General features: G+C 36.6%; 3 protein-coding genes across 3 annotated transcripts; all 3 read right to left on the bottom strand.

The window, feature by feature from the left end:
• LOC134839968 (uncharacterized) lies at positions 1-1,023 on the bottom strand. The gene has a single exon (XM_063855597.1). It carries the CDS (start codon positions 1,021-1,023, stop codon positions 1-3), a length of 1,023 nt encoding a protein of 340 aa, XP_063711667.1.
• A 1,508-nt stretch (positions 1,024-2,531) lies between these two features.
• Positions 2,532-9,109, bottom strand: LOC134839967 (uncharacterized). The gene is made up of 2 exons (XM_063855596.1): positions 8,091-9,109; positions 2,532-4,823 (listed from the first exon to the last, which is right to left on the bottom strand). The coding sequence occupies exons 1-2, from the start codon at positions 9,075-9,077 to the stop codon at positions 2,628-2,630; spliced, it is 3,183 nt and encodes a 1,060-aa protein (XP_063711666.1). The 5' UTR covers positions 9,078-9,109; the 3' UTR covers positions 2,532-2,627.
• A 6,395-nt stretch (positions 9,110-15,504) lies between these two features.
• LOC134840305 (uncharacterized) lies at positions 15,505-20,415 on the bottom strand. Its single transcript, XM_063856057.1, has 2 exons — positions 20,247-20,415; positions 15,505-16,074 (listed from the first exon to the last, which is right to left on the bottom strand). The coding sequence occupies exons 1-2, from the start codon at positions 20,385-20,387 to the stop codon at positions 15,871-15,873; spliced, it is 345 nt and encodes a 114-aa protein (XP_063712127.1). The 5' UTR covers positions 20,388-20,415; the 3' UTR covers positions 15,505-15,870.
• Between the last annotated feature and the right edge of the window lie 1,510 nt (positions 20,416-21,925).

The following is a 21,925-nucleotide window of genomic DNA, read 5'->3' as shown; positions in this document are numbered from 1 at the left end:
TTAGGAATGACTTAATTGCGCGAGAGAATACAAATAGGTTAAAATAGAATCTTTGTTAAAATTGTTGCAAATGTTTTTCACTTTCTCGTTCAATTCCCTGTACTTCTTTCGACTGGGGTTGCTGTTTCCTCCCATTGCTTTCATTATATTAAATTTCTGATTTGCAGCATCCAGTTTGATTTGTTCCAGAAAGGTGTGAACGGATGGGTGGTTTCCTTTGAAGAGAGTAGCAACGCCAAGATGCCAGCCTTCTACAGCATTTGTTGTCCTTATTAACCCAGCAGCTGCTTCTTCGGAATGATTCCAAAGGTTTACTGGGAAGAGAGGTTCGCGAGAATTCCTTCCGATGGTTTCGCCTTTGATGTAGGTGCGCTGAAAGTATGAGGCTACCTCATCAAGTTTTTGAGTGATATTGTCGTCAAGATCAAATTTGTCCGACACATTTTCGATTTCCTCAATGACCAAGTCAAAAGCAGCATTGACCATTTCAACTGGTACGAAACTTAGAGCTGGAATTAAGCGCAATGACAAATTGAGATCATGATTAGTTTCGTACAGTCGCTTCAGGCCCACTTCGTTTATTTTCCGGTTGAACGCTTGACATAAGTGAAAATAGCAGCCTTTCAGCAACGCTCCGGTATGGTGACTAGCGAAAGCGTTAAGTGCTGCACGTTCAAAATCGAGGAGAATGCGGTGAGGCTCGTGGTTTTCGGTGATGGCTGATAACCCCTTCAGTAGCTTTTTGTAAGTGTGTTCTGTTTTGTTGGGCAACAGTGCATAAATGCAGGGGGGGTAAAAGCCAGCGAGTTGAATGTGGATGGTGTAGAGTTGATAAAATTGAATCGGGCAAACTTTGAACGTTCCATCACACAGCCAAACATCTCGATGTAATATCAAACTCTGGATATTGTCCCGATCTCCAAAAATCAACACCCTTTCTGGATCTTCAATGCCGCTATCGAAGACGCAAAAATCCTCATGTTGCTTTGGCACTTCAAAATGTCTGTCGACAATTGGCGGCATCGTGGGTCTATCATTTACCTTCTGTCGATTGAGGGCCCGGTTAATAGCCGACCGGCAAGGAAGAGCTAACTGAACTGCTTTTTCTTCGGAGACAGACTGCAGGCCGTTTGCTATAATTATGCTGTTGACTGGTACTTGCTGTATTTTTGTGTCCTGTTTCATTTTCTGCACGAGAAGCCTTGCATCCGAACGACCAGGAAATACTTCGTGCGTGTGCTCATTTCTACAGGAAATAAGATCGTTTTCTCTGGTTATTGCTGTCGTTTTGCATTTATGGGACCCCCATCTTGAACACTTCCAGTGAATGTTTCCATTCTTTGTTTCCTGTTTTTTCGTAAACTCGTGGCCACCGATTACAAGCGTTCGCCGATTCTGTTGGGATAAACCCCAAGAAATTTGACTCATTTTAGTAGATGTTATTCCAAAGGAAATTGATATAATGACGTAGTTTTGGTTTCATTCTTGTACGTGATTTTGAAAATTGGGGATTAAAACTTGTTAATTGAAATAAATTTCAAATTTTGAGACTCTAATTGCGATTTAGTCTTTAGAACAATTTCCTTAAGTGAAAGACTCAAATTGAGTCCAAAAATTTAGACTCAAATGAATTAACACGTGCTGTATCTTTCCGATTCTAATTAGGACTCTGAAAGATTACATTATGATACCTCATTATGGTATATAGGGCAGATTAGTATAGGGTAGATTAGTATAGGGTAGATTGGTATAGGGTAGATTGGTATGTAGGGTAAAATGGCATAGGGTAGAATGGTATAGGGTAGTTTGGAATAGGGTAGATTGTCCTGCCACCCTTTTCGAGGTTCATAAATTTTGTGTGAAAACATTTAGGTGTAAACGTTTATGCAGGAGAGCTCCCCACAATTCGTCCTTTATTTTGAAACTAAACTCTCAGATTTGGAAGAGTAATTTTCGAAAAAGTTCAAAAAATGGTAAAAAAATCTAAAAATTGACTTTTTTAAAGACCATAACTTTTATTGTAAAAAAAAAAATTGGACGTAGCCGGTAATTCAGGGAAGCTTCTCACAATCTGTTCTATCGATTGAAACCAAAATCTCAGATTTGGAAGGCTTGTTTTTGAGAAAATGTAAGAAATCCAAAAATATGGGTCAAAAATTCCCCCATACACTTTTTCGAAGGCAGTAGAAAGTGGGGTAAGGTAAAAAGAGATTAGGGGAGCATGCAGACACACAGGGGAGAGACGGACTTCCCATTGGTACCATTTTTAAAAAAAAATTGGTAACGTAGTTTTTGAGCAAAACAAAATTTTTTAAAGTGAAAATTTTTTCCAAAGCGTCTCGAAAAAAATAAATAAATAAATAAAAACCCGATCTCATACTTTTTTATAATACCTGTTTTTATCAACAGGAACAAAATAAAAATTCCCGAATACAAAGCTCCTTCCTCACTTTCAATGGTCGGAATAATAACTTGGCGTGTAACCTGTTGAATATAATGCCACTTTACTATCTTTTCACGCAAAAAATAAACAATGTAGAACCAATTAATTATAACAAAATACTCGTGTTATCTAACAGGGTAAGCTACAAATTCATTACAATTTACACCTTTACTCTAACCAGAATCTAACTAATCAGAAGCACCTTCAGCTGCGGCATGTTGCAATACATAACATCCTTGATAGCACTGGTCACTTTAGTTTGCATTAAAGATACAGTCTCTAAATTCGGGTGTTCGAGTCTCTTCGCTCCGAAATTAGTCAATGCCATATTTCTACTCAAGTTCAACTTCGCAAGAGAAGTCAAGGTTTGGAATGGCTTGCGGTCGTTTTCCAACACCAATGTGAAAACACAATCCGACAGATTATTTCCGACCAGACTCAGTGTCGTGAGCTGAGTCAAGTTTCGAATCGCAATCACATCTTGATCTTTTATCTTCGTATAGTCTAGATTGAGTTCAATTAAAGATGATAATCCACAAACTAACTCGACGCAGCTTGAATCGAAATTCGAGTTGGACAAAATCAGACTTTTGATAGTGAAGCTTCCTTGGCTTAGAAGCAACTTGAAGTAAGTTCTGAATCCTTCAGCAGTTAAATGACAGCAATTAGTCAAATCAACATCAGTTATGTTCATTTTCGCCAACGAACTTAAATGACTGTCTGTGAAATTTGACCTCAGCGGAATGTTGAATTTTCTCAAATTTAGTCGACCACGAAGAGCTTCGAAAATCTCTCCCATAGCCTCTGGATCACAACTGTTGGAAATATCTAGGTATTCCAGCTTTGAACAATTAGCGAGGCTGGTAACATCAATTAGACGGCAATTTGAAACTGATAACGATTTCAGATTCTTCAAATTGGTCAAAGCTGTCACTGAATTAATTTTGGTATCGTTTACTGTCAAAGATATTAAAATAGGACAAAAAACTTCAAAAACAGCAGTATCATCAACATACGTCGAGGATAAATCAAGCACCACAAGATTTTTCATGACGAGGCTAAGATTAACCAATTTTTCGAGTGTTTTCGAGTTCAGTTTTGTAGCCGCGGCTTCAAATATTTCCAAATTTGGTAAGTTTACCAACAAATCTCCAATTGCAGCACTAGTTAAGCTCGGACAATGAGAAATTGTCAAAGTTCTTAGAGTTGAAACTTGCCCTATATGGATCAGCGCTGCATCAGTCAAGTTTTCGCCACCTCTCAAATTCAGACTTGTCAGATTGCTGAGAGAAATTGTGCGGACCAAATCATTAGTTAGGAAGACATAGCCAGCTAAATCTAGACTAGTAATGCCACTGGTCATAAAGGCTCGATACGTTTTTCCGTTTAGCAGACCTCGTTGTTTAAGCATGCCAACCAAAAGTTCAGCCGAATTGACATCAAGAGTTGATATATTGACCTTCTGTTGCATGAAGTACTTCAACACATAGTCAGCCGCTATATTTCTCAGCGTGGAACAACTGAGTTTCAAAATCGGTGGAGTTTCCTCCGGGATTTTGGGATCCGGTTTTGACATTCGATTCTGCGCCGCCTCTAGAAACCGCGTTCTTCTCATTTCACGCGTTTCCTCCAGAACCATTTCTACATCAGTTGCTGTCGATGTTGTTGCTGATGTTGTGTTCGTGCTTTCGTTTGTACCATGTGCGCCCAGTCTTTGAGTTATGTTATACTGCGCTTCTCTACCTCTTCGATATATTCCAAAATTGCGCATTTCGTCTTCATCTTCATCATCGTCATTTCTTTCTGCGTGACGCGGAGGCTGAAGTAACCCAATTCCAGCACCTGGTGCAATAAGTGGAGGTTCTAACCCCAAACCTGCCTCGTCTTCATTTTCATCATCGAGCGGAGGTTCGAATCCAACCCCTGGTGCATCTTCAATCTCATTCAATTCCATTTCATTGTCTTCCAGTTGTTCCTCGTCTGTCGGTATATTATGCAATTGTTCATAAGGAACATCACTTATATCCTCGCCTGAACTCAATTCTGAGTTCTCTTCGTTGTTTTCTTGGCCCTGTGACGTAATCATAGGCCCAGCGTGAACGATATCGCCAGGCGCAACATCAATTGGATCACCGGGTTTGGCAACTTTAACAACAAGAGCAATGTTGTTTCCCATGTTTAAACTTCTCAATGTTTCACAGGCCTTCGAAGTATCGATTTCAGTAAAGGGCGGAAATCCTTCAGCTAATGTGTAGTTCTTCGTCTTCACCTGATTTTCGACGAAATCAAAAAGAACAGATACCAAACATCCTGGCGCAAACTTTTCAACTAAAGATTCGCCATTCGGCAAACGAAAGCGGATATTTATAAACGAACCTGGGTGAAATTAACTCAGAGCGGACTGAATGGGAAGCAAATCTTTCAGCTAAAGCCGAAACAATTGTACGGCGCAAACTTAGAAACTAATCACAAACAAATCAACGAAGATAGCCGGTTGTAGTGCAAGTAGCTTGAACTTAATCCAAAATAATATAATCCAACCGGTTTTTCTAGATAATGGGTATACTTGTTGAAAAATGTTTAAGGACGTTCGAATCACAAGTTAAAAGTCTTTAAGATTATAAAATCACTCTAACCATTCTGATGTTTATTTGCGGTACCTTCTTTTGCGTGGAAAAAAAAACTATAACATACCCGAAGACAAATTTCCTTTTCCTAACATTTCACAATGATCAGAACAAACTACTTGCATATCAGTCCTAACAAACTCTGGCTATTTGTACCTACACCAGCAGGCTCACAAAGATAAATTTTCCAAAAAAAAAACAAAAACCTTTCAGCTCGGGAAAGGTTTCTAATGATGAACTGCTAGGTTATCGCTATTTTTTTTTCGAAATTTTAGTTTAGTTGGCCTGATGGTGAAGACTAGCTATCAAGTATTTTGTCAAACTTGACAGTAAATTACATATCTCAGCTATCGAAAACACAGGCCTTCGAAGTATCGATTTCAGTAAAGGGCGGAAATCCTTCAGCTAATGTGTAGTTCTTCGTCTTCACCTGATTTTCGACGAAATCAAAAAGAACAGATACCAAACATCCTGGCGCAAACTTTTCAACTAAAGATTCGCCATTCGGCAAACGAAAGCGGATATTTATAAACGAACCTGGGTGAAATTAACTCAGAGCGGACTGAATGGGAAGCAAATCTTTCAGCTAAAGCCGAAACAATTGTACGGCGCAAACTTAGAAACCAATCACAAACAAATCAACGAAGATAGCCGGTTGTAGTGCAAGTAGCTTGAACTTAATCCAAAATAATATAATCCAACCGGTTTTTCTAGATAATGGGTATACTTGTTGAAAAATGTTTAAGGACGTTCGAATCACAAGTTAAAAGTCTTTAAGATTACAAAATCACTCTAACCATTCTGATGTTTATTTGCGGTACCTTCTTTTGCGTGGAAAAAAAAACTATAACATACCCGAAGACAAATTTCCTTTTCCTAACATTTCACAATGATCAGAATAAACTACTTGCATATCAGTCCTAACAAACTCTGGCTATTTGTACCAACACCAGCAGGCTCACAAAGATAAATTTTCAAAAAAAAAAAAAAAACCTTTCAGCTCGGGAAAGGTTTCTAATGATGAACTGCTAGGTTATCGCTATTTTTTTTTTCGAAATTTTAGTTTAGTTGGCCTGATGGTGAAGACTAGCTATCAAGTATTTTGTCAAACTTGACAGTAAATTACATATCTCAGCTATCGAAAACACTTGAATAAACTTAAATACTCGAATAGCTTTCTTGACCAACATCTTTTTTAACGAATTGACCGAGGATATCAAAAACAACTTTCGATATCCAATTAATTGAAAAAAAAAAATCTTGCGGAATAGGGCTCTCAGTTTGTGAAAATTTCTGATGATAAACTGCGGGACCTAATATTTCCGCAAAAAAATGAGATTATTATATGAGATGAGAAGTTGTTTTTGATGCCCTCGATCGGTTCATAAAAGAAGACATCGTGCAAGAAAGCTATTTGAGTATTGATATTCATTAAAGAGTCTGAACTACGTTCATCACACTTGAAAGTTAGAATCTCACGCTAGATATTCACGCAAGGAAAATTATAACTATTTCAACTAATTTTCGAGAGCTGGGGTCGATTTCTAAAAACAATTTTTCTAACTATTCAAGGTATGAAAACTTTGCAATACAGGGTGTTTCGTAAATTGTGTGCATTTTGAAACCCACCGTTCAACATGTATGATACATTGGGATGAACCGTTTTTATCATCAGATAGACAGTTTACTACATATTTTTGCCAGATTGAACAAAATTTTTCCGGGGAAACGGCCGCGTAAAAAATGCATTTTGTTCAAACCTGTGAAACAATTTTGTTATTTTCAATTCACAAACTTTATAATGGTTGCATTAATCACGCCAGAACAGAAACGTTCTATCAATGCTCTTATTACCAAAACCCTTCAACCGCATGGGTTAGAGGGCAGTTTTTACTCGATTGAAATATTCTACTGAATTCGAGACGCTATTACAGAGCATCGGTATTCGAATGAAGAGAGAGCACCGTCCGAAGAGTTGATCGAACATACTCTTTTGATGATGGCCTAAACATCGCTGTCGAAACCGTTGTGCATATCACATTAAGTGCCTTAGTTTTGAGGGCAACTCGAAACATCGTAAGACGAATGAAAAAATGTCGCGCTATGAATGGTCGGCATTTTCAGCAGCTGCTGAAATGAAAACTTTGCTTAATCTAAGATGATAAAAAATTTATTCAATGATCTAACCATTGATACCATATTGAAGAAGAACGGTTTTGAAGGAAAGAAATGGCAGCGTTTTCAAAATACGCATAACTTACGAAACACCCTGAAATCGAATTTCATACCGAGAGACTCATTCATTAAAAAATATTGAAGTTTCCCGAGGAATTGCAATTAATTTTTGATGCTTTCGATTGTTTCGTTAATTTTTCCAAGACGCTGTTCAAGTGGTGAAGCCGAAATATTTCAAGTTGTTTTTGGGAGCTGCGATTGATTCGCAAACACATAAGTTTTCAATGTAACTATTCAAGCGATGATACTTTGAAGTGCTTTTTGATAGCTACCATCAAAAACATCAATAGTTTCAATAGTTTGATAGCTACCATCAAAAACATCAATAGTTTCAAACAAGTTGTTGAAGTAATGAAGAAGCTTAAAAAAAGTTGTTTTGAGGAGCCTCGGTCGATTCGCAAGTTCAAAAATTAAACAAGCTATTCATTCGAGCCATGGGGGGATTTAGGACGGGATTGCGGACTTCCTCTTCTCAGGAAGTCATACCCTTTTTTGGTTGACAGACCCTAAAATAGGGTCTTTTTGTCTTTATAGGATTTAGCACACTCAGAAAAATCGTTGAAAATGCCCCAATCTCTCGATAAAAACCTAGATCCGCCCCTAATTCAAACGATGCAGCTTTGAAAGGCCTTTAAAAATTTGAGAATATTACGAAAGGCTCGCACTGAATAAAAACTATGTTTTATATTGAAGATATAACGCAGTTCAGAGTTTACTTTTGTTCAAATAAAACCACTCAAGAAAATTTAAAAAAAAAAACAAACGGGCGCTGTCTAGGTCTAGACCTGTTTGAATTGAGCAGACCTTGTCTGAAAAAATGAAATGTTTACATAATAAGAAACACTCCAGCCCTCAAAATAATATATGATACAGAAAATTTTTGCCTTTCTCATAAACAATGCGCTCAGCGGACTGATAGGCAATATAGATATATTTAGAGAGAGGCCAAATTTTCCCACTAACTTGACCAATTTAAAATCCTTCCGCTTTGAGTTATTTTCACCCGAACCTGTGGTCATCTGAATGTTAGCTTGTACTGGAATTGAGCTCTTTTCGTTTGATTCTTCGCTCTTGATTTGAGTTTCAGTCGAACTGCATTTAGCATTCGCCCGTTTTTGCCTGTCCTCTTCGATTTTTCTCAGCGCCTCTAACCGAGCATTATTCTTCATTTCTCGCTCTTTTCGTTTTTGTTCCGTTATCATATCATGCATTTTTGAATTCATTTCAATATCATCTTTCGCTTTTTTAGTGTAACGACTTCGCAGATTATCTTCGCTGTTTTCGAATTTAGTTTCTTCTGATGGTTCAATATTAGATGTTTGCTCAGACGGTCCTTGATTTCTCAACTCTTGGCGAGCTCTCTTATCAGCTTGAATTTCTTTTACAAGGGAATCGTGGTCCAACTTTTTCAGCTCCTTGTCTCGAATAATCTCTTCACGCTGTTGTTGCGCCTTTTTCTCCGCTATCAATTTCTGAGCATCACGTGTGACGCTGTACCTGGAATGCATAACAGGCTGTTCATGCGCTGATGTTGCTGCGTCATTTCCAGGGTCTGTTGAATTAGGCTGCTCATCTGACTGGGAAGTTTTTCCAGGTGGTTGTTTGTTCAGCTGAAGAACGCCTGCAGAAGATTGGCCAGGAGTAAATGCACTGACTTGAGATATATGATTCACAGCCTGTTCGATTGTAACGCAGCCAGCACTGAACGCCAGTTGACAATCGGCCCACGCAAAACCCATGTCCAGCAGATTCGATAAAACCTCATCGCTCATAATTTTTGCATATGGTTCCTTATTACAACTTTTATCTAAAAAATTAACATAGCCATCAGGCAAGTGGAAAAGAGTCAAGGATCACAAAGAAACAGAAACAAATGTATTTTTTGAGCACAGAGGCGAAGCTGAGCTTTGTAACAATTGCGATACAAAAATGAATGACTATGATTACAATCAAACAAAAACTGTAAGAAAATCGTTTTTGTCATAAAAAAAATCGCAAAAAGTTAAAACAGCCCTGAAAAACATTACCTGCACCATTAGAAACTTTACATGGAGCTTTCGGAAAGCAATAAACATGCCGAAATTCAAACAAAGTCTTTTCTGTTGGAACTAAGCCGGCAAAAATAGGCAGACAGACCAAAATCAAGAACTCCAAAACTTTGAATTTGCAAAATTATTATCCCGTCAGAAATCGAACCACCGGGCTTTATCGTCTCAAGTACGGCTGTTAGAAAAACTTGGAGGAAATCTGAACCTTCGGAAAAAATGGGCTACGGGAATAAATCCATAAATAAAGAAACGGACTATAGCCCGAAAAAGCACAAAAACTAGTTTGCAAAAATAGATCCTGGCAGGATTCGACCACAAGCCTTTGCCGTTTTAAGCAGGTGCGTTACCTCTAACCCAGATGGACCGAATGGTTGACCGCATTTATAATAAAGCACGTAGATGAATATGTCCAGGAAATGAGTCCTGTGATCCAAGTTAAATACAGGGAAAAATCTAGCAACAGATTGGAGTACTCTTCCTTATCGCAAGGGTAAAAAACGTCAAATTCTAAATACCAAAAATTTTACGCTTTCAGAAAAATAATGATTGAGACTTTTTGATCAAAGTAACCCAATTTGATAAAACTGGATCAATAGGTAATTCAGCCGGGAAATCTGCAAAATAAAACCTAGAAGTAGATCACATTTTTCATGACCTTTATATAGTGATGTTGGATAATGAAGTTTGCCTTCCTTTTAAAAATGAAATGAACTGATCTTGGAGATGAAGTAAAATCAAAGGTCAAACCTCAAAAAAAATCATTTAAGCGTGAACAAAATTTAAGATATTTCCCTGAAAAAAATTATCACGACATTTATAAGAGTCACAAATAAGTTCATAGACTGAAGTCTAACAGAGATTTAGAAGAGCAATACCACAAGTGCAATGAAATTTAATGTTTCACTAACACAAACCATTTGCTTAGAGGATACGATTTTTAGTTACCAACCATGTCATTAGAAAGATAATCAGAAAGATAGACGATTCATTTTTTTTCGGAAACATACAGCCTGCAAAACCTTCTACGATATGATTTACCTATGGTTCTAGTTTCTGAGAAAGGCGGATGTGCAATTTGCAAACACAAGCAAAATCGAAAACAGGAGTTCCTAAAGTCGGAAGATGAAAAAATTAGCAATGAAAGAAAATACTATGTCAAACTGTATCGTCTACAACGAATTTGAACCCTCACAGAAACGCTCCAGCAGCTTTTTCAACCTTCAGCAGTTTTTTGCAAAATAGACCAAAAATATAAACGACCGACTTCTTTTTTAACTTTTCAATTTTTTTACTTATTGCATCCTTGAAGCTCAATCTTATAATTATCACTTTTCCGATCAAGCAAAACCGACTAAGGAATTATAGTCAAAGAATTTTGTATATCTCTCTAAGAATTCTACCAGGCTATAAGCTACTCTTCACAAAATTGAAAAAAAAAATAACTTAAATTTGATAAAAAATATTTTGAACTACGAAATTATTGACCAATTAGCTTGCCTCAAGAGCACGAAAGCAATGCTTGCAATACACCACAAATTTTCAATGACACCTAGCCGAAAGAAAAATTTTGAAAAATAACAAAACAAAAAAATTCAAAGGGTGTATTCATTGAACCCAAAATCTCAGATTTGGTAGGCTAGTTTTTGAAAAACAACAGCAGAAACATCGGTCAAATATTGCCCTAAAAAACTTTTTCGAAGGGAGTATTGAAAAAAAAAAGAAAAAAAAAGAAACAATCCGTCTAACTTTCATAATACCTGTTCTTATCAAACATGAATTCTAGGCAAATATGTCAAGCAAGACATTTGAAAATCAAATTAACAACTGAACGAAACTAACGAAGCGGAAACGAGGCCGACTATCTTTGAGCAGACACTAGTTGAGCCGAAAAAAATTATTTTGTACAAAACTTTAAAAAACTTAAATTCCCCTGAAATATCCTGAAGTAACTAATACTCATCAAGTTAAATTTGAATTTTCAAGAAATTGACAAAAAAAATGACAAAAATTTTCATTCGGAAAAAAGTCTGAGAAGAAAAAATTCTAACCAGAAAGGTTCACCGTATTTAAGGAAACGTAACAATAGCCACACGACTTAAATAAGTAACCTTTGTCAACGCAAACTAGTGCACAACATCACTCAGAAATAGGTATTTCTCGTATTGACATCAAAAAGACAAAATTTGTTTAAAATTATGATTCGGATAATTTAATCATCTCCATAAAACTTGAAGGGTAATCTCATTATGACACACGAATTGGTACCAAGGCTCACATACGCAAAAAATATACGTAATTTGAAAATGTAGGATTTAGAAGCGCAAATTAGAAAAATGATCTTCAACGGTCAAATTCGCAATTACCTTATCAGGTGGATCACAATTAATTCAGGTTTATTATTCACTTAGTTCTATTTCCTTGTATATATTTTTTTCGGTTTCTTTTTTCTTTGAACAGCCATCAATGGGAGTGTTGATCGATGGCTGTTGAAACTATTCTAGCACTGATGATGACCGCTAAACTGGGCATCCAAGTCAACAGAAAGATACTCAGAGACAATTATTTACATTAGAATTAAGATCAACCTTGCACTCCTCGGGAATACAATTTAACATATCAGTGGCTGCAGGTCGATGAAAAAATAATCAATTTTGATAACTCGATAAGTGCCTTAGTAAAGTAGAGGAGGAACGGCTTAGATTATGTATTCGTTGGGGTTTGATGAAGATGCATTAAATGCTGAAAACTACACCGGAGGGCCCCTTCCATAATTTAGAAGTTTTTATCAATTCTGATTCCAATTCTTTTTATCATTTGTTTTCAGATTTCCTAAAATTAATTCAAAAACAACAACTTATGACAAGTGTTGACTGTCATGACTTTGTCATGGGTTATCACACTGCACCGCTTTGCACAACACTTCACCCGAAGTGTTATATTCTGTAATCCCCCGACAACGTAACGGCCTGGAATGAGTTTCTGAGACTACGAAGTCTTATTTGCATTCATGCAACAAATTTGACTGTTTTTCGGCTAAAGAGTCGATTATATTTTCCGATACGCATATAGATACTTGTGATTTGTCCACCAAAAAAATGCCGCCACCTATTTCGATTAATTCTGATAGTTATTTCAAGACTATTTTTTTTGCCAGGAAGCGCTAAATACTTTTCGCTTTAATAAATCCAAGTTTTTTAGGCTTAAATTTTCAGGTAACGAACGTTTCTCGCTTTACCCGCTCGAAATGAGACTGAAACTCCAAAACTTCAAACAGGCTTCTCTCGATTCAACGTCTCTCGAATCAAGGCTGGAAAGGATTTTATATGACATGTCACTTTTTTTTCATTCATTAGCCCACGTTGGTCGGGTTGGGCTCGTCTGTCTCCAGGCTAAGGAACTTCCACCGGCGGTAGTGAGCGGGGAGGGATTCTCGGGGCAGTTAAAAATGTGGCAACTAGTTAAAAATGTGGCAAGTTGACAGTCCGGGCATAGTGGGGAAACTTGGTTGCCTAGTCGGGAGAGGTATGTGTTTAAAAGCCGGCTGTAACCAGACCGGAGTTGTGGGAGTTTACTGCGGGTAGTTCTGGGGAGAGATTTTTCTGTGGGGTCGACCTTACGGGGCGGTATACAAATTACTTTAGAGGGACGGATTTCTGCGATGAACTTGGTTACTAGATTTGTGTGGTTGTGATTTAAAAGGGACTTGTGGTGTTAAAAACGAAAGTGGAAACTTCTTCTGGGTTATTAAGATTGAGTGAAGGGCTGAAACCGATTGCCGAACTTGACGTGGAGGTGTGAGTGGTATAAATTATTTGGTTAAGGGGAGCGGTATGACGAGCTAAAATTGAAGGGTTAAAAGAGTGTGGTGATTTGGAACATTGAGGATCACGACCTCACTGTGCAGGTGGGCAGTTGAACTCATGAGTGTTGAGCCGGTTCTAACTCTGAGGGCTTGATTTTGGGTAACCTGCAGGTAATTAATGGAGGTGTTACTGGCGGCATTTGACCAGGCAGGGGCGGCATACTCTAAAATGGGGCGTATTAAGGCTTTGTAGGTTAAGAGGAGTGTTTATTTAGACTGTCCCCAAGAGGATCCTGCCAACGCTTTCAGGATACCTATCCTGCGGCGAGCCTTGTCAGCGGATCTTTTACAGTGTGCAGCAAAGCATAAGGTTGGGTCAAAAGTAACCCCTACAATTTTTGGGTTTTTGTCAAGAGGGAGAGGCTCGTTGTTTAAAAGTACACTGAGTGTTTGTTAAAATCATTATTGTACGATGAAAAAAGGGTAACTGATCCTTTAGAGGACGCAAAAAATAACTTCCTGGAAGTGAAAAAAATAAAAAGATGATGAAGGCAATCGTTCAACGATCGAGATGCTGCCTCTACATCAGGGCTTAGGGAAAAGGGATGGAAATCGTCAGCGTAAGATGTGAGACGGACATTCTACGGGGGTGTGGGAGCGTCATGGACAGAAAAACTAAAAAGAGAAGGCGAAAGAACAGAGCCCTGGGGAACTCCACAGTGAACTATTTTGTAGGGGATTCTTGGTAATCAAAAAGTGTGGTGGCTTGTCGGCCATTCAAGTAGTTACTCAGCCAACGAGCAATACCTCTCGGGAGCGGCGTGTCATGAATTAGTTCCACGAGAGTACAATGACACACCATATCAAAAGCCTTCGAGAGGTCAAGCGTTGCGAGAACGGTGCGGGAGGGTGGGCGATTTTGATTAAAACTGTCTGTGACAAAAAATTCTAGTGTGGAAAGCGCAGTAGTGGTAGAGTGGAAAGGACCAAAACCATGTTGATGTAGGGTGGTAGGGAGATACTTTGTTAAGAAAAAGGGGTGAAAGAGCCTTTCTAAGACTTCAACAGCGAGGCAGAGTAAAGAGATGGGCTTATAAGAAGTGGATAATTTATAGTCGTTTTCGGGTTTGGGTAGAGGGATTATTTTCGAATTTTTCCACATTTGAGGGATAATATTTTCAGACAGCGACATATAAAAAAGAAGGGTTAAATATTCAAGAGCTAGGGGTCCCAGGTGTTTATCCTAGATGACATATCACTAGAACCATTCCGTTGATTAATTTGAGGTACTTGAGGAAAACAAAAAAGAAAAACAACGATAGCCGGTTGCTGTGCAAGTACAAACGAATGTTCCTACCACATTCTCAGAATTTTTTTTTTCAAATTAGCGTCTTTTTTTGCGCGTCGTGTGATGAAAGAGCTAGACAAAACGTATAAAACTAATGAATTCGGCATGAAGTACTACAATTGTATTCAAAAAAAAATTAAAGGAAAAAAAATTTTGCGCATAAAAAATTAATTTGAGGTACTTTTAAATTGGACCTAAAAAGGAGAAAAAAATTCAATTTTTTGTACAAATTTTAATAATTTTAAAACTTTTTTGAGCCAAAGAAGTGCTAAATGAAGCTTCCAAAACTAACATTCCTTTTGGTGAAATCAGATTTTTTTAACCTCAATTGCTAATTTTCTCATAAAACAAAGGTCACTCGATGGTTTTACTGGCTCGAAATTGGACTCAAATTTCACACCAGTTTTTCGTTTTTCTCGACACTTGGGACAACTTTTTGAAAACATTCATATCGTTCGAGTCACGACTGGAAGGGCTCTTAAATAATATATCACTCGACCAGTCCGATGATTATTTGTGTTACCTTGTTTTGCGTGGAAAATAAATTAAACCACACCCGAATACAAAGTTCCCTCCCCATTTTCAATGGTCAGAATAAATACATCCTATGAAAATAAAAAGCGTATTTTGACCAATCAGCGCTGAGCTGTAGTAATTTCTTTGTTTCGGGTTTTTTTACGAGCAACCCCCAGCACTATGTGTCGATCATTTGAATTCTCCCCGTGTGAATTGAAAAATATCAAACGCAACAAAATTAATTAGATACATAGTTAAAATTGATTGATATTGAACACAAATATAATGTACAGCAATAAAACTTTTTCATAGTTTTCATTCTCAAAAAAAGGAAAACAAACTTTGTTCCTCAAGTAACTGCACAACTTCTGAGTATTTTTGAATAATTTCGTAGAAAATTGCAACAAATGGGGTGACAGATTTTATAACTAACATTTTTTGAATATCACTGTAAAAAAGTCAATCAAGGAAAATATTAACTCGATACAAACTTATTGCAATTTTCTTTTCTGCAGATTCTTGGTTAAATTTACAGCATTGGTGAAAACTAAGGAGCCTATTGTCATCTCGACGAACTTACTTTCAGATATCGTCGTCACGGTTTCAACTAATTGGGATGAAGCATTGCTTTGGTGATGGGTGATGGTAATCCCTCATGTCCGAATGTTACGCCGTTTACAATTTGAAAAAAAAAATCCGAAAATTTTTAACCAATCAAAAGCGTTTCAACACTGACTAATTTATAATTTAACAACTCTGATTGGCTCATAAAACTTAGTCATTCGTTTCCTCAGACATGATGAATTACCCGGTCGTACCTGATCTTTTGAATAGCTTCCAACGTTATCTGATCACTGATCAAACACTTGGTCAAAGGATTTGAATTTAGTCAAGTCTCGACAGCAGCCTTCCGGCATTTTGGCAAATGCAGCGCAGATTTCGTCCACTTTGGAGGGGTGACAAGAAATAGCACAACAGGAGGCCTTTTGGTCAAAGAAGGTGGCGAAGTACTTCTGGCAGACCCTGGACAGGTCTTTCAAGGATACTTCGGATACCTAAATACCATATGCGGACTTTTAGGTCAACCATTTAAATGAATTGTCCCCAATCACTCTTCAGACAATCTTGAAAGAAATTAACTCATTGGGTGGGCAATTTTGAAAAAGAGGCGAGGCTGCTCTTCGCAAACACTAGCGAGAAAACGACAAAAAAAGAAGCTCTATAAAGCGAAATAAGAAAGTAGAAATACGCTTCGAAATAGTAAAACTTCTGCTTGGTGTCGCATTCGAACCTACGACCTCAAAATTTGGAATCTCACGACCTTCCCTCTCAATCACGGCCTATAAACAATTGACAAACACTAGCTACAAATAAAGCAAAGAGCAGATGGTATGAGAATTTCAATGCTATACATTGAGATTATAGCAAAAGTACCAACAAATTAGCGATTTTATTAATTGCGAGTTAGGATGGAAAAAATCCATACTAGTACCTAATGCTTGCTAGTTAAAAAAACGGTCTTACAAAACACGTGCATTTTTGTCAGACCATTTGATTCAGGTGACAGTCCTGTAGCCTAAACAGATTCAAAAGACATTTAGGATGAGAAAAAAATAGAATAAAAATCACAAATAGAAAAGAAACAAAATCACACTTCAAATTCATCAAAAACACAAATTCATGACATGCAAATATCCCTGACAGCAAGGGCTAGCCGCATAAAGACTTACAGTCCCTTGGAATATTCATATGAATAATTGCATCATAAATTAATTTTTTCACGATATTTAAAATTACCGCACTTGCTTGATTAGCGGTAACTGCTTCTACAAACTGCGTTATGTGCCTGCATACTCAGTCTCACTGTTGGAAACAGATGGAGGCTTTTAGACACAGGACACCCAAGTGAGCTCAGGTGGCAGTAACCAGAGAACAAAATCATGAAGGAAATCAGTTTGTCAAAAGCAAACTGAATCCCAAAACTAAGAGAGAATGAATTGCAAGGTGTGCTCATTTCGATAAAGGTGACTTGTGATGGTGCCAACCAAAAATGAACTCAGATAGACAATGAAAAGTGAAGATCACTACCATCAAAAAACACTTTGAAAAACTGAACTTCTTTTAATGTTGGATATCTATTGGCACTCGATTTTGGATATCTATTGGAATTCTAGCAACAAAATAAACAAACGGGATCCCTTATAATTTACCCTTATAAAGTTCGAGCGAAAAGTATTTTAGGAGACGTTCGTTTTGATGTTCTGGTATTTCGAATATGATTAAATTCGAATAGATAATTCAGAAATTTACTAGTATGCGTGCTTGCTAAGGATCGAAAAAATAAATTCAAAAAAACGCTCAAAATCAGCTCGTGAACAGTTTAAATGTTGGTATGTTCAATAGGAGTATTTACGGAGTCTCGATTTTCAAAAAGTAATTTTTTTCTATTTATCTTGTTCTATTTTAGAGTGGCTAGGAGTGAATTATAGCTAGTACAAACAAATATAAACACACCGTATTCAAAAAATGTGTAAAAATTAGGTAGGAGTATCGTAAAACCAAACTCCTGACATGCTGAAAGACCAGTGGTAAATCACTAATATGTTTCAGAAACAAAAAAGGACCGATTAATGATCCTTGTGGAGGACAACGATTGACTTTCTCTCAAATGACTGCAGGCCATTTATTTCAATGCAATGAAATCGGTTTGATAAGTAACTTTTTATTCATTGAAGACAAGATTCATGTAGTTCATAATAGTCCAATTTTTTTTTTTTAGAGAAGCATGATCTTAAAACTCTTGAAGCCTTTTTCAAAACAAGAACAGTTGGTACAAAAAACCATTGCATGCACTAATTTTTTCAATGAGTTCAGCATTTTCGTCAATTGTATTGCTTTGTTCGAATACCAAATGGTTTCAATAAAAAAAATTATGAACCTCCATACGATTATTTGTTCTTCTTGAACGAGCAATTCCTAAAAGCATTGCTCTTGCAAATCAGTTAAGAAATAGGGCTATAATTTCCAACATTTACTTTTGATGCTTCTTAGAATAATGAAAAAACTTCGAAAATGAAAAAAACTTCAGCTGGCTGGAATCTTAGGCAAGATCCCGTTCTTCATTGATGAGTGTTATATTGGTTAGATGAGGAACTACTTGATCGCATGCCTGCTTACTATTATGTTGCTAATTTCAACTAGCCCGGCAGAAGGCATATTTTTCAATTCTTGACTTTATCATGGATTTCATCACATCATCATTAAATGGACAAAACTATTTTGACTCAATATTTAAAACACTCAATTTTTGAGGTATAGATGAACTTAGCTTTTAACCAATGCAAGCAAAATACTCTTCGAGTTCATTACAGACCTCAATTTGAGAAAGAATTGTCGAAGCGTTTGTCATTAACCTCACCAATCAAACTTCTATTTGATGAGTTTCCTTTAACAATATCTAAAAAATTGTATATTTGTCAAGAGTCACCATTACAACTTTCAAGCTTCATTAACTAAAACATTGATTTGGTTGTTTTAAAATTTTTACGCGTCTAAAGTTTCAATCGCTGTACAGCCTGCTGAGCGTAAGCTCAAAAAAGTCTAGTTCTCATAGAGATCATATTTTGGAGATTATTTGAGAACCATTTGTGTCTGATTTTGTTTACTATCTTATTCTTTTATTGCAATTGAGCGCAATTGTTAATAACTTCTGCAAACGTGTTTTTGAATTAACTAAAAACAATTATCTGTATTTCAGATCGTAATTAACCATAAGGAATTCTCATGAGTTATTTGCTTTTTACTTAAGGTTAAAGAAAAGTCTCTGTAGCTTATATGGAAATCAGGTTTAGGATTACGATTGAAAACTCGTAACTCGACAGGAATATGATCAGAAAAACCTTGATTTTTCAACAAATGGATCTCGTGATGATCTATGCTTTTTGTAACAAAATGTTTTATGCAGTTTTTAGCAATTTCAGTAAATCGCGAAGAACTCTAATGAAGCTAATAGAAGTCTCTACATGTAAATAGTTAGATGCTGTCAGATTTTGAGTTAACTGATTTTGACATCACCGCAAACAAAAACTGGAAAATTTTAGGATGACATTAGCTCCAGAAGATTATCAAATTCATCGATAAAAGATAATTTCTTTTTTCTAAAATTTATAGATCAATACAACAAAATAGGTAGATGCTTGTACCCTTACTTGAATAAAGATCGATTCCGGTAATGAATGATCAATTTCTTTCACATTTTTTCATTGGATCTCAACGCCTCCACCTTTCATGCCAGACCTGCATTATGAGAGATAAATAATTCAAACTCTTCATTTTTGAAGCAATTAGAGTAATCTGATTCATTCAGCCAGGTCTCGCTGATTGCTATTAACTTTGGTGGTGAATCAATAAAAATTATAAGCGCTTCTATTTCCTTATGGTGTTTTAACAGATCTTGCATGCTGCTTAGTTGTACTTTTGGCACAATTACCACTTGATTGGATTTATTTACTGTTTATAAAACCAGCTCCTAACGTCATTGAAAGAGTTTTTTTCTTAGGAAATCCAGCTTTCGTAGAGCATTCGTAAGCAATGTGTGCTGTCGATACTTTTATACTGGCATCATTCTTCATCAGATTCAGAACTTTGAATCGGTACCGTTAGGTCTTCGAATATTTTAATATCTTTATTTGTAGTATATTGCATGCGTTTTTTCTGGTTCTTTAGCATGATGACTTTCCCACTCTCCTGGAAAGCAGCACAAGCATTTTTCGAGGGTGATTTTTTCTGGTAGGCAATGATGCGCAATAGATATCGCTGCTTCTGTTACTTTGGCATCCATTTGGGCAGCTACTTGAATTACTTCGTCGATACTTTCTTCGTTGTCTTCAAATGATCGCCGCTCATTTGGGTCCGAGTCAGGATGTTCAGGTATTCCAACGATTCTCAGATTAATTTAAGAGCTTTCAGTTCACGTGCGTCGATTGTTCTGCAGTGAGCTTACATAAGTTTTTGAATCGGGATTCTAGTTAGTTTTCGAGGGTGACTTGCCTTTGATATCAGCTGTTTCTGTTATTAGAATCATTAGTTTTCTCTAACTGTTTCATACATTTTACATCCTGGAAGTCTCGTTAATTAAATTGACATTCTGCAACTCTTAGTCTTCAGTTAGTTTATTTTTAAAACATTCGTACTTTTCATAGCAAATTCTGCCAGCCCATCTAGTTACCTTTTTGAGCAGTTGTTTGTTGTAGTGCTTGTCCACTGCCCTGAGGTGGTTCATCATGGACTCCACACTCGCGTCTCCGATGCTCTTCTCCCTCTCTATCACCTCAAACATCACACTGCTCCTGCTCGCCTCCAGAGACATCTCATCAAACTCCTCACTCCCATTCAAATAGCCTACACACAACAACACAACGCTCTTCCTTTTTGAATGGAGAGGCAACATTTGTCTCAATTTTTTTAAAAACCGAGGCGCGTATTTTTTCTTCTATTTGTTTTTTTTTTGCGTATTTAAGGAGTTCGGAAAAAAATTGGCCAAATTAACAGTTTTGAAATCAACCAAATAATGCAAGAGTTAGAAATATTTCAATTTACTGGCCTGATAAACATTTTCGAAGCTAATTACTAGACTCCGCCAGAAACTAGGACGCTTCATTAACAAATTCATCACTTTACCGCAGAATTTCTAGTAAAAGAGAAGCCACTGTAACTGTGTTTAGTATGCCAATAAAATAAAGCCGAAATCATTTAGCCGAAAAAAATTTTGAGCGAAAATACAATAAAAAAAAGGAAAACATTCGAAGTCAAGGCTAGTAGAATTATAAACTGCAGTAATAAATGAAAAACATAAAAAACAAATACAATGAAAACTATATAAAGCAAAAAATCTAAGATGTGGCAACTAAGCCGACAAAACATAAGCAGACAAAAAATAAGCCGATAATTTTTTTGAAACTGATTATTTCCCGTTTGCAAAAACAAGTCTTAGTCAGATTCGAAATCAGGATCTTTGCCGTCCCGGGCTTATTTGCTACTTCCAGACTGCCGCAAACCCGCGAAAAAGATAAATTTCAGCCTGAACAATCTTTAAAAAGCCCTACCACATGAGCACTTTTGTTTGCGACTTATTACATAACGCATAAGTAACGAATAAAGGTGATGCCACACGAGTAGTTATTTAAAGCAAAATCTCAACCATAATTAGATTAGAACTTCTGAAATTTGAAATCATTGTAGAGCCCTCATATCGCGCGAAGCAAGGGTCTTTCCAGCTTTTGCAAAAATTCTCTGATTTTTGCACAGAAAAAACTTAAAACATTTTGTACATTTTTCGACTTTCAAACAAAAATTATATCACATTAAAGCTCTTTGAATTTCAAGAATTTTATGATTGGCACTGTACGTTAAAGTTATCCCAATTAGAGTAAGCTGAATCAAATGTTTTATTTTAATTCCGCTCAAAATTCAGAAAATTAAAGTCCATTTTCGGAAACTAGAATTCATTCATGTTTTTCGTGAACTTAACACTTTTGCAGTTCGATAGTCGAGTTTGTCATCTTTTTAATAAGATACAAAAACGGAATTTTAAAATGAATTAAAAACGGAACTTTGAAATAAATCAAAATTCGGTGATATATTACAATAGGTGGTAGGTTCAATTTGAATAGCTGGATCGCTTTTTGTTATACTTCGCACATTATTTATAATTTGTATCTACAGCCAAACTTTTGGCAAAAGAAGTGTAAAATTTGAATTTTTGAAAAGCATTTCATCTGGCAGTGTAATGTATTTTTTTAAAAATTCTTAGTAGTAGTACAATTGATTGAAAATGAAATGACTGTATTATGCATTATAGTTCTCAAAATACATAGATGCACTACGCTCAAAAGGTGATATAATACA

The sequence above is a fragment of the Symsagittifera roscoffensis genome, chromosome 2 (genome assembly GCF_963678635.1).
Source record: "Symsagittifera roscoffensis chromosome 2, txSymRosc1.1, whole genome shotgun sequence".
Taxonomy (NCBI): domain Eukaryota; kingdom Metazoa; phylum Xenacoelomorpha; order Acoela; family Convolutidae; genus Symsagittifera; species Symsagittifera roscoffensis.
Note: the sequence above shows the minus strand (reverse complement) of the source record. Positions and strands in the feature narration are given on the sequence as shown.